This window comes from Pipra filicauda, unplaced genomic scaffold, assembly GCF_003945595.2.
Source record: "Pipra filicauda isolate LSUMZ 115617 unplaced genomic scaffold, ASM394559v2 scaffold173_size1550139_pilon, whole genome shotgun sequence".
NCBI lineage: Eukaryota > Metazoa > Chordata > Aves > Passeriformes > Pipridae > Pipra > Pipra filicauda.
The window spans coordinates 941,075-956,816 of NW_024104251.1; the positions used below are offsets into that span (position 1 = coordinate 941,075).

General features: G+C 36.2%; 1 protein-coding gene across 3 annotated transcripts in view; it reads right to left on the bottom strand.

Moving 5' to 3' along the window:
• Positions 1–15,742, bottom strand: part of NRG3 (neuregulin 3) — a 368,049-nt gene that overhangs the window by 104,147 nt on the left and 248,160 nt on the right. For all 3 annotated transcript variants that reach the window (XR_003540610.2, XM_027720665.2, XM_027720664.2), the window contains exon 3: positions 1,216–1,289. Coding sequence is in view for 2 of the 3 variants with exons in the window: in XM_027720665.2 (XP_027576466.1) it covers positions 1,216–1,289 (74 nt within the window). In the remaining variant the exon portion in view is untranslated. The remainder of the gene's footprint in view (positions 1–1,215; positions 1,290–15,742) is intronic.

The window sequence follows — 15,742 nt, forward strand, 5'->3', positions numbered from 1 at the left end:
ATATGGATTTCACCTCTACTTTGAGAGACTAAAGCTAGAGCTCCCCGTGAAAACCATGTCAGACAGGTACCACCCCGTCCTATTGTTAATTGATTGCCCCTGCCCCCACTTTTAGGATACAAACTACCTTTTTCCTTGACATATACACATATACAAATTAACTTTTTCTTTGACACATATTGACAGGTGCACATAAAACCTGGCAGAGGTAAAATCTGCCTATTCACTTTAAGTTCTGCTCTTTATCATTAAAGGTCAAGCAAAAGGAAAAGCTAAACCAAACACGAAGCAAGCTACAATGGGAGCTGTACAACATAGAGAACTACAAAACAACAGGTGCCTTTGGCAACAGGTTTTCACATGGAAAAGCACAGGGAAATAAACAGAAAGCACAAAAAAAGACTAGAAAAACAAGCATTATTCTTCAAAAAACACAAACAAAACAACTCAAATCAAATTTTAAAGAGCACTCAAAACCAGAAGACTTAATACATTACGGTTTCCAGATATAAGAACAAAACCGAGAGATTGGATATGACCCTTTGTTGTATGTCACTTAGTAAATGGATTCACTTCCAAAAGAGTCATCTTGAATAATATTTTTGACATAGTTTTATTAGTCTACACTATTTAGAAAGGGCAACAGTGGAGTCAGAGACATGCAGTTTTTACTCTGACATATTGATCAGTATAATAGAAATTTACTTGGTCTCCACATTATTACCTGAAAGTAGACCTTTACTCTGCAAACTCACAGCAAATTTACTTGTCAAAGTGAAACATAATTGAGTATTGTGCACACTGATATAAAGTATTTCCATGGAGATTATAATCTCTGCAGCGCCAGACAATATGAATTTATTTTCTTTTGAGGGAACCACTTTGCAGTCTATATTTGTTTTCTTTTTTATATTATGTCATTTTATTTATTCTTGAGTCAAAAGCAGAGAAACATGAATGTTTTTGCTATAAGCAGGGACAGTATTATCCCAAAGCATAAGGAATCAAGTCCCCTGATGGGCTGCCCTGCTGGAGCAGCATATATTTTATAGGAACAGAGGCTGAATGGTGTGGTTTTGTCCTATCCCCAAGAGCAACACCAACAGCTGCAATGGTCCATAGTATGGACTTTCTGACAACAGGCAAAGGGTCATCTCACATGGCAAGAATAGCCTCTAGCGTGGATTAAAAATATAAGAGAAACATTTGACGTACTTGGATCTGACAAGATTGAGTCGGTTTTCGGCAAAAATTGGTCACAGCGGACTCCCTGGTAGCCCTCTTTGCACCTGAGAAAAAGGGGATAAATGACAAACATACGCATGCGGTAGTAAAAGGTTAATTTTAAGGTACCAAATCAACTAAAATTCTCCCTGCCAACACTGTGAGATGCTTGCATATCTACAGTATGCAAGTTATTTCAACTATTCTGGGAGTAAGCTTATTACTGGAACACAATGGAAGCAGGTGAAATCATTTGTATTTGAAAAAAAAAATTCCCTCAAAGCTTTTAGTTTAGAAACTATGACAAGAAACATCGTTTTTGCATAACTATTCTTTTAAATATCAATTCGGTGAAACAATCAAAGAAAAATGCTCCATGAAATAGACATATTTGCAATAAAATAAACTCATTAGTTAACATAAGGCTTTATAAAGCTTCATACTGTACAAACCATCAGATAAACAACTTATCTTCAGCTGTTTGAAAAAGCAGGGAACAGTTAGTACCCAATAATTTAAATATCGGTTTCTACTGTGCTTAAAAGATAACATGATAAACAACATCAGGCACTGTTTGTAAGCAGGAAGCTTCAGATGCCTGTGAGATTAGATTTTAAAGCACACAGAATACCCTCCTGGCTCAACAAATAAGAATTGCCTTTGACTGAGATTGTAACGCTATTATTTATCTTGAAACCTTACTTTGAAGAGATTGCATTTACTGCATTTGGACTGTTCTCAGAAGTCTCATTTCAACTAAGCATATCAGAATCAGACCTTTAATTATTTATTTGTCAAGCAGTTTTTCAGAGAAAAGTGATGGACACTTTAATTATAAATGATAGCAACAGGGATTTCTTATCTCCCAAAGCTCTTGTACATCTCATAAGCAATATGCTCAAATCAGCATCACCACCTTTCATTAGGGTTGACAACTGCAATTTGAATGATGTGATAATGTCAGGACAAGAAGTTATCTGCTTCTTCACAATGTTCTTACTAAGGCTTCCTCTAAAAGTTGCCTTTTAAAATGCTTTTGGTCTAATAAATTAATGCTTCAATGAGAAATGCATCTCGCCAGCATTGATTCAGGGATTAGTAAGAACATTTGTGAGCAAATATGCAAATTATGCTCCCATAAGACACAAAAATGCAGTAAAAAAACTACAGTAAGAAAAAGATTTAAACCCCCCACATATTTCAAAACCTCCCTTTTGGCCTTTCTCCCTGATAGATCCTGGGTGCTACTTTGCAGATCAGCTTCTTATCAGCACTCATCTATCTATAAAATAACTGCCTTAAAAAAACTGTTAAGGTTTTTTTCATTAGGATCATATGACAGTGGTCATAATTTATCAGTCAAGAAAAAAATGTTCTACTAATCAAAATTGTCCACTAGTCAGAAAAACTGAAGAAGTCAACATATACTCAGACACTGCTGCATGCATCTTTTGCCTCTGATTTTGGAACACGAGAAGTTGCCTCGCATCAAACAGAAACTCTTCACCACAGTCTTATTCCAAAGCTTAAGAACAACCTACACAAGTGGGGATATTCTTACCTTTGCATTAGCATCCTCTATTAACTTTTTGACACACTTACACCTGCCTTGGTCGTAAACACCCTACTACAGACTTAAAACTCTCTATCCTAAACTGTTGGTCTGCAAGTCATAAAAGCATGTGAGGATAAAGAGTCACAGAGTAGCATCTCCTGCAGGAGCTGTACTGAATGCTCATCAGTGTGTGTGAACACCCACTGGTCAGGAGCAGGTAGAGCAATGCTATCAGTACCCTCAAGCCAGTGGGAGCAACCCCTTCCCTTCCTCTCTGATTGCCAGCTGGGCACATCTGAGCCTGAAGCTCGCCTGCCTTCCTTTCTTTGTCACTCTATTTTTCACATAACTGAAGAGAAACAGTTTGCACCGTTTATTCCATCTGTCAGATGGTTCAGGTAATTAAAACAGGCTGCCCAGGGAGGTGGTGGAGTCACCATCCCTGGAGGAGGTGTTCAAGGAACAACTGGACATGGCACTTAGTGTCATAGTCTAGTTGACAGGGTGGAGACTGGTCAAAAGTTGGACTCAAAGACCTTGGAGGTCTTTTCCAACCTACATGATTCTGCAGTTCTGTAATTAATTTTAGTACAGCTAATTAATTGCTCATGACAAAATTCAAGGAGAGAAATTTTGCTCCTACTAACTGCTAAGGTAGATTTGGGTGTCTCAATCCAAATCCTACCATGTCAGGGGCCAAAACAAAACATCAGTCTTTATATCAGAATATATATATATATATATATACACACACATATAAATATATATATATCAGTCTATATCAGAAAATATTTTTGTATCCTGTATAAATGGAAAAAGGTGCTGTGGATATTTCCACCTTCCTTTTAATGTTGTTCTCAAGAGTTACATCTTATCAGTTGCAAAAACAGCAGAGGCCAATAAAGTTGGTGGCCTCAAAAATAATCTGAAGGGAGACTCCTGTACCTGGCAAAGTATCACCCCAGTACAAGGCACTAGGTTAGATGTACCTCCGTGTCTTTCTCTTTCCAGACATTGTAAGAGCAATGGGTTTGAACAGAATGTATCACAGTCACATGATTTACAACTCCTCCCTTGTAAAACTCAGCATCCCTGGTACCTGACTGAATTGCTCACTGCCACAAATATGCTATGCAGTCTGGAGATAATGATGGGGATGGATTTCTTCTCCTAAAATGTATTTGCTACCATATATCTTCTTCTCCTGACTTTTTAATACATATACTTTTTAATACTTTTTCTTCATCACTGTGAAACTGGAGCATACAGTAATCAGCTGATTGACTGACTTGGATGACTTTAGAGCAACATATTCACTTACCTGTACCCTCTGATAAACATGCCATGAGAGGAATTTGTTACTTTTGAAATTTAGTACAGAGATGGATGATATATCAAAGAACAGACATAATCTTTTAACGTAATAACATACACTCAGATAATAAGTACTATGGTGAGGCTGCCCCTCGAATTCTGTGTCCAGTTGTGGGATCCTCATTAGAAGAAAGACACTGAGGTGCTGGAGTGTGTCCAGAGAAGGGCAACAGAGATGGTGAAGGGACTGGAGCACAAGTTTGATGAAGAGCGGCTGAGGGAGCTGGGGGTGTTCAGCCTGGACAAAAAGAGGTTCAGGAGGGACCTTACTGCTCTTTACAACCACCTGTAAGGAGGCTGTAAAGATAGGTGGGGGTTGGTCTCCCAGGTAACAAGTGACACAGTGAGAGGAAACGGTCTCCAGTTATGCCAGGGGAGGTTTAGGTTGGATATTAGGAAAAAATTCTTCACTGAAAGGGTGGCCAGGCATTGAAACAGGCTGCCCAGGGAAGGAGTAGAGTCACCATCTCTGAAGGTAATTAAAAGGCATGTAGATGTGACACTTACAAACATGGTTTAGACAGGCCTTAAAAAAAAAAAAAAAGAAAGAAAGAAAGAAAAAGAACCTAGGATAAGATACTGCTTGTAGTGAAGCAAAAGCTCTGATCTCTATATGGGGCCCCCACAGCAAAGGCTGTAAAGGACAGCCTAAGGTCCATTCCAGCACCAGCAATCCCTCCTGTGCTGAAGCACTGCACTGTATGAGCAGGCTTGGGCACACATTTAAGTGCAGATCATGGCAAAGGGCTCCATAAATAGTGTTAATTACAGCCTCTCTGCAAAGTAAATATGAAAATGGACTTCCCTATTTTGCATTCAGATTTTCACCAAAATGACTGTATCTGTCTAGGCTCTAGACCAAAAATATCAACAAAATTGTACTGCAGAAGCGGAATGATTTAAATCCTTCTGATTAAATGGTATGAAAAGAGAATCACAGGTAGAGCTAATCTGCAGCTGCTAAAATGCTTGCAAACAGCACATGCCTAAATGTTATCTGCTAAATCCAACCAGGATTATTTTATCATGTGTTCTTTACATCTTTTTTGGGGAACATACTTTCTTCTATATGATTTTTTAAGGTCACCAATGACAAACTGTGCTGTGTGTTCCACTTTGTGAAGTCAGCCACAATGATGTCTGTGTGAGAACACACACGCAGAAACACATCTCTCATTCCTGCTAAGCTTTTTTTCCTTTCTACTTAAGCATATTTGCACTTAAGTATTACAAAGTAAGTAGAGTAGGAACCTGTACTCAATCCTTTCGTCCCCAATGTTCATATTAAATAGCACTAATACACGTATGTTCTAGTCAAAGACGTCACACACTTTTCCTCTGGATATTTTTCCAAACTGTTTTTTGTGTATTCAGACTTTATGGAGTCAAAGGAGATTTCAAACAGATGACTGCATCACTTGTAGGATTAACACAGTACTTCAATCTCCTAGATTTCAGACTGAACACATTAGAATAAGTAAAGGGAATGGGGGTGAGGGTGTGGCAAATTACACAATAAGCAAAGACGAAGAATAAAATATATTTAAGTCAGCAGAAAGGGAAAAAGGGGAACCTACTTAGAAGAGTTAAGGAAGGACTTACAAAACTTATGGACAAGAAGCCATTAACATCACAATTTACATTTTCCCCAAATACTTCCATATAGAGCTCCACATCCCTACTAAACCTAAATATTTAGTTCTCAAGGGATGGTAGTGTACAGAATGCAGGAGAGAGAGTGGCACCAGCAAACTGCAGAGGCAATGAAAGATGACAGTGTGTGAATCCCCATCTCTTTCCTCCTTTCACATGATATCCATCCACTTGAAATGGGAATAATAATTCTCCTTCCTCAAGTGTGGTGATCACATTGCCTCTGACCACATGAAGAAGTATGCATGAAATAGTTTCTTTGCACAAAGTCCAGAATTTGGCAAACATAAAATATGTGAGTTCATCTGAAATGAAAGTTTTGAAAATGGCATTTGGGATCTCAATGACAGACATTGCCAGAAGAGAAAGCTGTAATACTATACACCAGGAAAACAAGCATATCCTAAGCCAAAGGTGATTTGTGACATTTAAAAGAAGTGTCTTAATAGCACAGTGCCCAAAATATTAACTTATATAAACCTATAATCTGATTCTAGTCTCTTAAACAGAGTAATCGAGTTTGAAAGATGGAATTATTAGCACCTATGAAAAATGAAAGTTAATTTCTGCAGTGAATGCAGACCAACACATTTCCTTTCACTTGTAAAACTAGAAATCATCAGTCTCAAAAATGCTACTAATTAGAATGATCCATCTCCTAATCTCAGTCGCAAATTATTTTCTCCTGACACCATTGCAGCCACTGTACTAATGATCAGATGCCAATAAGAGAACATACTGCATCTCTTATTCTCTATTATTTCTCTAAGAGAGAAATCTGAGCTCATAATAAAGAAATATTCTAATAGTCTATAAATTTTGATCAAGTATTTATTTTCACACAGAGAATACCACACACTTTATTCTGGGTCAGAGAGTCAGTTATCAATAAATACACAGTAGCAAGCCCTGACACTGTACAGGCCATTGGGCTGTCCCACAGTCTAGCCTGAAATGTGCTGTAAACAATGACAAATAATTCCTCTGCTCTGCAGGTAAGCTAAATACAGGCTTCTGTGTCTGCAACTAGAATGACCTTAACTGGAACAACCGGAAATTTGTATTTATTATTTGGTGACTGTTATTAGGTGAAGAATTTATTCGCAAGGAAGAAAAAAAGCAACCTTAACAGTATGGGTTAGACAGGATGTCTTGTCATTTAACACATGCAGCCACTGTAACAGGAAACAGGCTTCCTAGATTCCACAGATTAGACCACTGAATCATAACTGAGAACATGCTCAAAGCTGGACAGGAAATGAACCCTTCATAAAAACCAACAGTTTGTAGTTTGATGGTTAGGCACTCACCTGAGAAGTGAGATTCATATTCAGTTTTTGGTGTGAAAATGAAGGATTAAAGACTTGAAGCCAGGTTTTCTATATTGCATAAATGTCCTGATCATTTGGGTATTGTATATTCTAGGAAGGACTGTTCTTGTATTGTCTTAAAAATAAATCAGATATTCAATTTCAGCTCAAAATAGATGGGAGAGCAGGAAGGGAAGGGAAGAAAAAGTTTCCAACATAGCTCTCACCATGCATAAATGAGTGAAACAATCATGGGTTGAGATTTGGACAGAATTACTGTTGTTATCAGGTAATTGTTTACACCAAGAGTTTATCATGAAATACAAACCAGAAGTAACATTTTTACTGCAAATCAGCTAATGATTATTGGACGTTTTTCCAGAAATTGCAGAACTTGGGAGACAAGTAATGCTGGCAGAGACAACATTTTTCTCTTTGCAAATCTGTTCCTATAGTTTCACAATGGAAAGACTTTTCCAAGTTGGCATGACTTTTCCAATGCAACGATTTATGAGCAAACTGAAAAAGAGAAAGGCTTTTCTTAACTGTGAGGGTAACTGTGGGTTGGACACTCACTCTCCTCCTATTTTCCTTTTTCATCTTTCAAAAAAATTCTTTTAAATAATCCCCACAACAGAGATGCAACTTACTGTATAATAAAGGTTTCCTATCAGGGTTTGAACATAGTTTATTTTTTTAAGACCTTGAAATCTATTATGTGATTGAATTAAGATATACATCTGACTTTTCTTTTTCTTTCCTTAAATAAATAAGCTTGACTATTGTGTAAAGAAATTGTGCAATTCTTAGAGAATGAACAATATCAAATTTAAAAAAAAACAAACAACAAACCAAATAAAACCCCCCCAAAAAATCAATTTTCCTTAAGTTTTCTTTTAAAATGTTGTAGTTGTTAAAAATAAGTAGAGCAAGTAACCAGAAATGAAATTATATTGAAAAGGCAGAAAAAGACTAGTAAGAAAAGGTTTTTTTCTACAGCATTTTCTGTAGAACCAGGCCAGCTGAATCACTTTAACACCAATAGAGAAATTATAGAGTCAGACTTTTTAAAAAATCCTGTTTATGATTGGTATAAATCACTATATTTTTCAGTATGTAAGTTGTCAGTGCAGCTTTCTGAAACGGTACTATTATGCTCTTGGTGCAAATGGCATAAAGATTAAAGGTCACAGCTACAAGACCCTGAGACACTGCCCAGATTTATATAATACAACTTTCAAATAATTTGTTGACTCCAGTGTTTTAGGATCCTTCAAGACTTGGAGAAACTAAATGGGGACACTGTAGTAAAATAAGAATTTTCTAAATCTTCTGTAGGAACCACTGAACTAAATGAGGCTTTTAACATTTAAAAACAAGTTATGGGGATTTGACTTAAATGCCTCATCCATAATCATGCTGAAACTACTGAATTATCATTCCTCTTCTGATATAGATGGTTTTCCTTCCTTGCCTTTCATAAAAGGTAGGTCAGAAAAAGAAATGAAAATTAACATGATGTGTTAGTAAAGGCATTCAATTCATCTGGACCTACGGCAGCATCTGAACTAATAATCATTCCCCCCCACAACAACAACAGGCCAATTTTATTTAATTTGAAGGTGTTCCCTTATACATATAAAAGAAAAAAAAAGGAGAAAGTTTCATATTCTTGATCAGTGCATATAGCCTATGCAGAATTGCTACATAATGGTTCTAGACTAGAGTGTTCACTTAAAACTCAGTTTAGGTTTTGTATCCAAAGGTATATAAATGTATTATTGATAGTTACTTGCTATCAAATTTTTTTGGGGTATATCCACAGGTAGGTGAACATTTCACACTAATACACGTTTTACTCTTTTCAAGGGATAAGAATTATCTTCTCCTTAACAACAACTTTAATCTATAAACCACAAAAAGCATTAGAAACCATCTTTGAATTTCGTATAATAAACAAAATGTTTAACTAACTAACTAAGCAATCATTTCTCTGCTATTTTGAATTTAACCAACCAGAAAAACTGAAACACTTTGATTAGGTTTTTCCACAATATACCTCTGTGATAAATTATTTACTATGGATGAGAAATGAACATAGTCTTCCATTATGTATGGAATTCATCAGCTGAGAAAGCTTCTGAATAAATGGGAAGTGATTTCATACTATATTCAAAGTCTCACACAGCTAAAGCCAGAGGAAAGCCACATTCAATAACTGAAAAAACAAATGAAAAGGAGACCCTTGGTTTACATTATGTCTGCCCAAGATTACCACCTTTATAAACAAAAGGCCTTCTTAATTGTTCTTGAAAACATTCGTCAGGGACTGGACTTTTGTAGAAAAGCAAATATCTAAAAAAATCAATAAAAGAACTGAATGAGGTAAGATTTACAGATGCTATGGAAGTACTTGGTATGAACTTACCTGCCCTTCAAGTGGCCATTTGTTAAAGATGGCAATTAAAACACTAAGTCAGGTCTGAAGAGAGGTGTAAACTCACTGCTAAGTAGCATAACAGGTTTGCTGGATGTGTCTTTGCCCAGTTTCCTCCCCACAAATATCACAAGCTCAACATTGAAGTCTTTTGCTTCCAGCTACTTAATAAAAGCCCTGGACTTTCTTCAGAACTTTCAAATACGTTTTCCACTTTGTTTAATTGAATATTTTCCAATTCAAAAAGAGTAAAAAATAGAGAAATTAAAGTCTCTGTTTCAAGCCTAAGCTAGAAGTAAAATGGACCCTTTGCTTACAATGAGTCATGCAAGATTTCTAATCCAACCCTGCACATTTAAGACCATTCTTCAGTAAAAGACTAAATTTCAGTAAAACTTTCTAATCGATATTTTTGAAAAAATTTGAAATACACACAGGAACTCAGACGCTTGTCTAGTAGTAATATTTACATGCAATACTACTCTTTTCCTAAAAATCTCAAGGTCACATCGAGCCAATGCTTATCTACAGAGTGCCTCTGCCAGACACTCAAAACCCCTCAGTAATTCAGTGAGCTATTTGCTTTGTACCTGTTTTTATGCCTGGTTTAGAAAGAATAACTGAAGCCACTCTGGAGGTGTCATTTAAAATACCCTTAACTACCAACAGCTGGCCTGCACAAATGATGTCCTCTCACTTTATGGCAGGAAACAAACATGCCTCTGCTCCTCTGCTCCTGCATTTTATATGATCTGCACACATCACATTTTATAGACAAGAACAATTTGACATACAATGTAATTGCCTGGCAAAGTTCAAATACAGAAAAATTTTCCAGAATAACTCTTCCTTAGCATATTAGAGCATAATTTAGAAGCCGGAAAAAGAACAGTTTTAGAATTCAAACAAGCCACTCTCTGGAGACATTTAAAGTTGCTACCTAAAGAAACTCTGAATCTTTAAAGTTGCCCCATTATACAGAAAGGTTTAGTCTTGTGTAGAATATTTTTTTCTGAAAAGACAATTGTGTGTATTGTAATGACATTATGGCATACATAGATTTAGGATAAAAACTGGCAGCTAAAGCTCTCCTGCTAATGGATCAAGAGCTTACCAGTGAGCAAAAAGTCTTGGGGTGAAAATAATTGTTACCTCTCATCTGCATAAAATGCAGGCAGACTTCCACAGGAGCAATAGGGTAAGACTCTTACTACACTAAATAAGCAGAAAAATTACTTGAAGCTGAAATGACATTATTAGAACAAGGAAAAAACTCCCTTCTTTGTTCCACTGTGAAATCTTGACCTGAACCTTTCTTAATGAGTTTCTTGTTTGTGAGTTAAAAGAACCCACACGGTAAAAAAGTACCAGTGATTCAAGTGGCTTTGCCCATAAGTTATTAATGCAACTTTATTAAATTTCACCAGCCAAAGTACTTGTAATATAGGAGGGTTTGGATGTTTCAGACTATGGGATTTGTATTAATTGCAGGAAATGCCATCTGTCTACAGACAGTACCTGACACCATTCTTTATTTGTAGAAAATGGAAACTTTTCAATGGAAAACAAGGAATGCAGGCAAAAATTCCAAGATTTTCTTCAGAATTAAGAACTGAACCATACCAAAGCCCAAGGATGTTGTGATGCTAAAAGAAAGTCAGAATAAAGGTTTTTTTGCTCAGTTTCTATTTAGAAGTAATAATTCAGTTACCTGGTAAGTCTTGAAGAACCCTAAAATCACTGATATAGTTGGAGGTATGCCGGTGAACACAAGTTATGCGTTATTTTGAAGAAATGTATGCTTTAGTTTAAGAATAAGAATGACCTAATATAATAAATATTGTTAACAGAAAACATTTTTAAAGGGTGACAAGTGGTTTTTATAGCAGAGATGCAAGCATGGTATTTATTTTTGATCCAAATATTTTAAAAGTTATTTTTAATACAAAAGTTCCAAGTAGGTTAGCTACCCAAACACGTGATATGAAGAAGTAGGGGCAAATTTCTGTTGTTTGGTGTCTGCTTTAATAACTGCCCAACACCCAAAGCAGCTCTCTGGTGCCATGTTTCCCACTACCAGCTATTTGCAAATTCACAGAAATCCTAAACATGTAATTTCATGGCTACTTGTGGGCAGAAAGTAGGAAAACCAGGACATTTTAATTTGCTGACTTTCCTGCAGCTCCTGTAAGAAGAACAGCAGAAACAGAAACATTATTAGAGACAAGACAGATCCCAAGAACTGTGTCAATATTTACATCCAGGTCAACACTACCGAGACAATTAAGTCCTTCCTAGCAGTTCAGCTTTGTAAAATGCCAAAATCTCTTACATTAGGACATATAAACTACAGGGCTTTCCTGTGCAGGGCTAGGAGTTAGACATCATGATCCTTGTGGATCCCTTCAACTAAGGATGGTCTAGGATGCTATGCTTGAATTCAAGCAAATAAATGGAAGCTACATGAAAAATAATTATGCATAGAAGAGAACAGCATTCACAAAAGGACTTACTACCTTTGAGTTATTTGCATTTATTCTCAATACTTTTTTTAAAACTAGGCAGTTTCATGAAAAGTCATCCATGCTCTGCCACCACCTGCCAAGCCCAACAAAAAAGCAAACTTTGAGAATTGGAATATTATGAAATAATGGTAACTCCAATAAGTAGCACAAATCTCACATGCTTGCTGCCAGAAAATCCTGGTCATAAATACAAGAGTCTTTCTTGATTCCATTTTCAAAATAATGGGAGCAGAGAGTAACAATCAGAAAAGTCATTATGTCCCATTTAAGAACATTTTGTGGATTAGAATTAGTCTCTGACAAGACGTCCCTATGAAATTTGAGGAATACATTTGCTTCTATTGAATTCCTAATCATAAATCAACTGAACTCAGCTATGTATTTCTAATAATTCTCTTCTAAATTCAGGTGAAAGAAAGGCAGCACAGCTCACACTGCCAGTAGACAGTGCTACCAAATTTTTCCCGTCACATACACACAAAAAGAGCAGAACAGGTCATTCTGATCTTATTCACTCTTATTTCAAAGGAAATAATTTCTAAATACTAAAGCCTTTATGAGGAAGAAATCAGAGGATGCCTGCTCTGCAGCTCTGCTCCAGGAGCCACACCACTCTCCTCCTATGTGACCTTCAGCCCATGACCAAAGAGCAGCACCACTCCCCAGGCTGCTGGAATAGCAGTGTAGTAGGATCAGCACAGCTGTCCCCTCAGCTGGAATTTTGTGAGGAGAAATTATAAAAAAACCATGCAATAATGCTGGCAATGTAAGCATTAAAGCTATGCAGGTAATGAAATAAATACATCTTTGTCATTTTCTGCTGAAAACATTGTCAAGCTCACTCACTCATTCAGTATGTTTTTCTTCAGGGAAAAATACTGAGAATTTTTAAGAAGTGAAGCTATGTTAATGAAACAGGCATTAAAATTTGGCTGTAAGGAAAATTAGGATATTCTAATTTTATTTTTTACATTTAACTTCTAAAATATCAATATGCCAAGGAACTAAAAAGCAAAGCTTGGCATTTGCATCCACTGTCATGCAGGATATGAGTCCCTTTCTAGAAATAGGATATAAAGGTTCCTTCTGATATAGAACAGTAGAGTGGTTTTGGTTGGAATAGAGTTCATTTTCTTCATAGTAGCTGGTACAGGGCTGCATTTTGGATTTGTGCCGGTACTGATAACACAGGGATATTTTCCTTACTACTGAGCAGTGTTTGCACAGTGCCAAGGTTTTTTTATGCTTCTTGCACCACTCCACCAGTGAGGAGGTTGGGGATGCACAAGGAGTTGTGAGGGGACACAGCCAGGACAGCTGACCCCAAATGACCCAAGGGATATCCCATAGCATATGATGTCATGCTCAGCAATATAAAAACGCTGGGGGAAGAAGGAGGAAGAGGGTGACATTCAGAGGGATGACATTTGCCTCCCAAGTAACCACTACACGTGCTGGATCCATCTCTGCTGGAGATGGTTGAACACCTGCCTGATGATGGGAAGTGGTAAATTAATCCCTGGTTTTGCTTTGCTTGCATGCACAGCTTTTGCTTCCAGATTAAATTGTCATTATTCTAAGGTTAACATGGACATTTCTTCATTCCCTTTGTCACAGACTATTCTAAGTAACATATTACCATACCTGATATTTTCACACCATTGCTATCTACTAGTATTTCTCTCCTTGTAACTGCACAGCTAAATAACTACCTTTATATATAAATTGATTATTCAAAAGTCTGACCAGCCCTGCAGTAAAATATCTTTATCTCACTTTTATGCATGGAATTGATATACAAAAATATTTATACCATGACTGCACTAATTACTCTATAAACTCGTCATTATAATTTTATCTCTGCCTCTGATGAGGTGAATTTTCCCCCCAGTGGTAAGTATTTAGTAAGTTCTTTTAAAGATCAGTAAGTACACAGATCAGATCAGAAAATAAAAAATGACCAGGCTTGCTTTTTCCAATAATACCAAATAGTCTTTTCCTTGCTGGTTATCTTTACTGTCTTTCAAGTCTATTAGAAATGAGATGCTCATTAATTTCATTTATTTTTACCAACTCAGTATGTTTCTAAACAGAAGAGAACCACTCTGAAAAATATCCTCATAAAGTTTTAATTATTGCCAAAATATGTTGGCTCTTTCTGTTAGAAGTTTTCGCCCCTTTACTCCCCTCCACCACTTAAATGATCTACATGGTAAATTAATTTTAGATTCTATCTTGCTAAGATGATTTATAACATATTTTGCATAGAAAGCAATGCTTATGCTTTGAAAAATGGAAAGGGAGTAAAAGCTGGTTTAGAGCTAAGCTATTCCATTTTACAGAGAAAGGAAAAGATTCAGTAACATAATAATACCTTATTTCATCCACTTGATGCTGAAACCCACAGTTCTTCAGCCCCAATATGTTCCTACCAAGTTCTTAGTGGGGAAAAGAACTTCTCAAAATATATGACTACAAATAATACTTTAAAGAAACTAGAAGGATAACCAGCATCAAGCAAGTGGGGGAATTTTAAACTTGTAGTTTAAAATACACTCTTCATTTACTTCATATTAGTCCGAGTTCAAGATGTATAAAGAAAGAAACATCAACTGCACTTAAACCTCATATCCCTTTCAGTTTGTTTTGTGCTAAACAACCTATAAGCATCCACATGGGATTTACAGTGAAATGGTTTCGCTTGACTTAAAATTAAAAAATGTACCCTGATGCAATAGAGAATAATACAGTTGCGTTACCAACTTGAAGTTAGCCCAACAATTGAACATTTGAAGTCTTAAAAATAACATTAAGATACACACTGCTGTCCTTTTTTATATTTATTGAACTTCTTAAAGATTGCACTATTGATTTAAACCCATGGGTTTTAAATCCACATTCACCTTAATTTGTTTCTAGTTTTTCTCTGGAGTTAGGAAAAAACCCAAAATGAATCAAAGCAGATATCTCTGGGGCAAAAGTCCAGTTAAACCTGAGCTAGAAATCAGCATTTTAAAGCCTCAGGGTAACATAATCTAACGTAATGCATCAAATAAAGTGCTTAGGTTTGTCATGTCAGCTCCTGACTTTATCAATCAACTCAGCATTTAACTGCTAAAAAATTAAAAAACTCCAAGAAACCTAAACCCATCCTGGCTTCTAATACACAAGAAACTGACATTATTCCATTAATTTTGGAATATGTTTCTTGCATTCTGAAGCATATGAATACTACACAAAAATAATATAATAGGCATATCTGCATTAATTTTAGCAGTTACACAGGTAAAAATATTTTTGTGTATTCCAAATGATGCTTTTCAAAAGTCTCATGTCTCATTTTTTGATGGTAATCATAAACACAAGAAAATTGTTCATCTTCATCATCTACAAAAACATCTTCCTGGCTTCATAAATAACGGTTTTCCCAGATATTAAATACAGAATTATTCCTTATTTAAACAAACTCAACCTGCAAAGATTTACAACTTAATATAAAGACTTCTGTCTCCAGAGTCGTATCACAGAAAATTAAATCCATCAATCCTGAGAAGTATTTTTCTTTTTTACTTTTCTTTGAAATCTACCAGAGTCAGGAAAAAAAGTTTCAAGTATTTAGAAGAGTTTTGCATATCTATCACTGCTAATAACCTGAGTCTCAGAG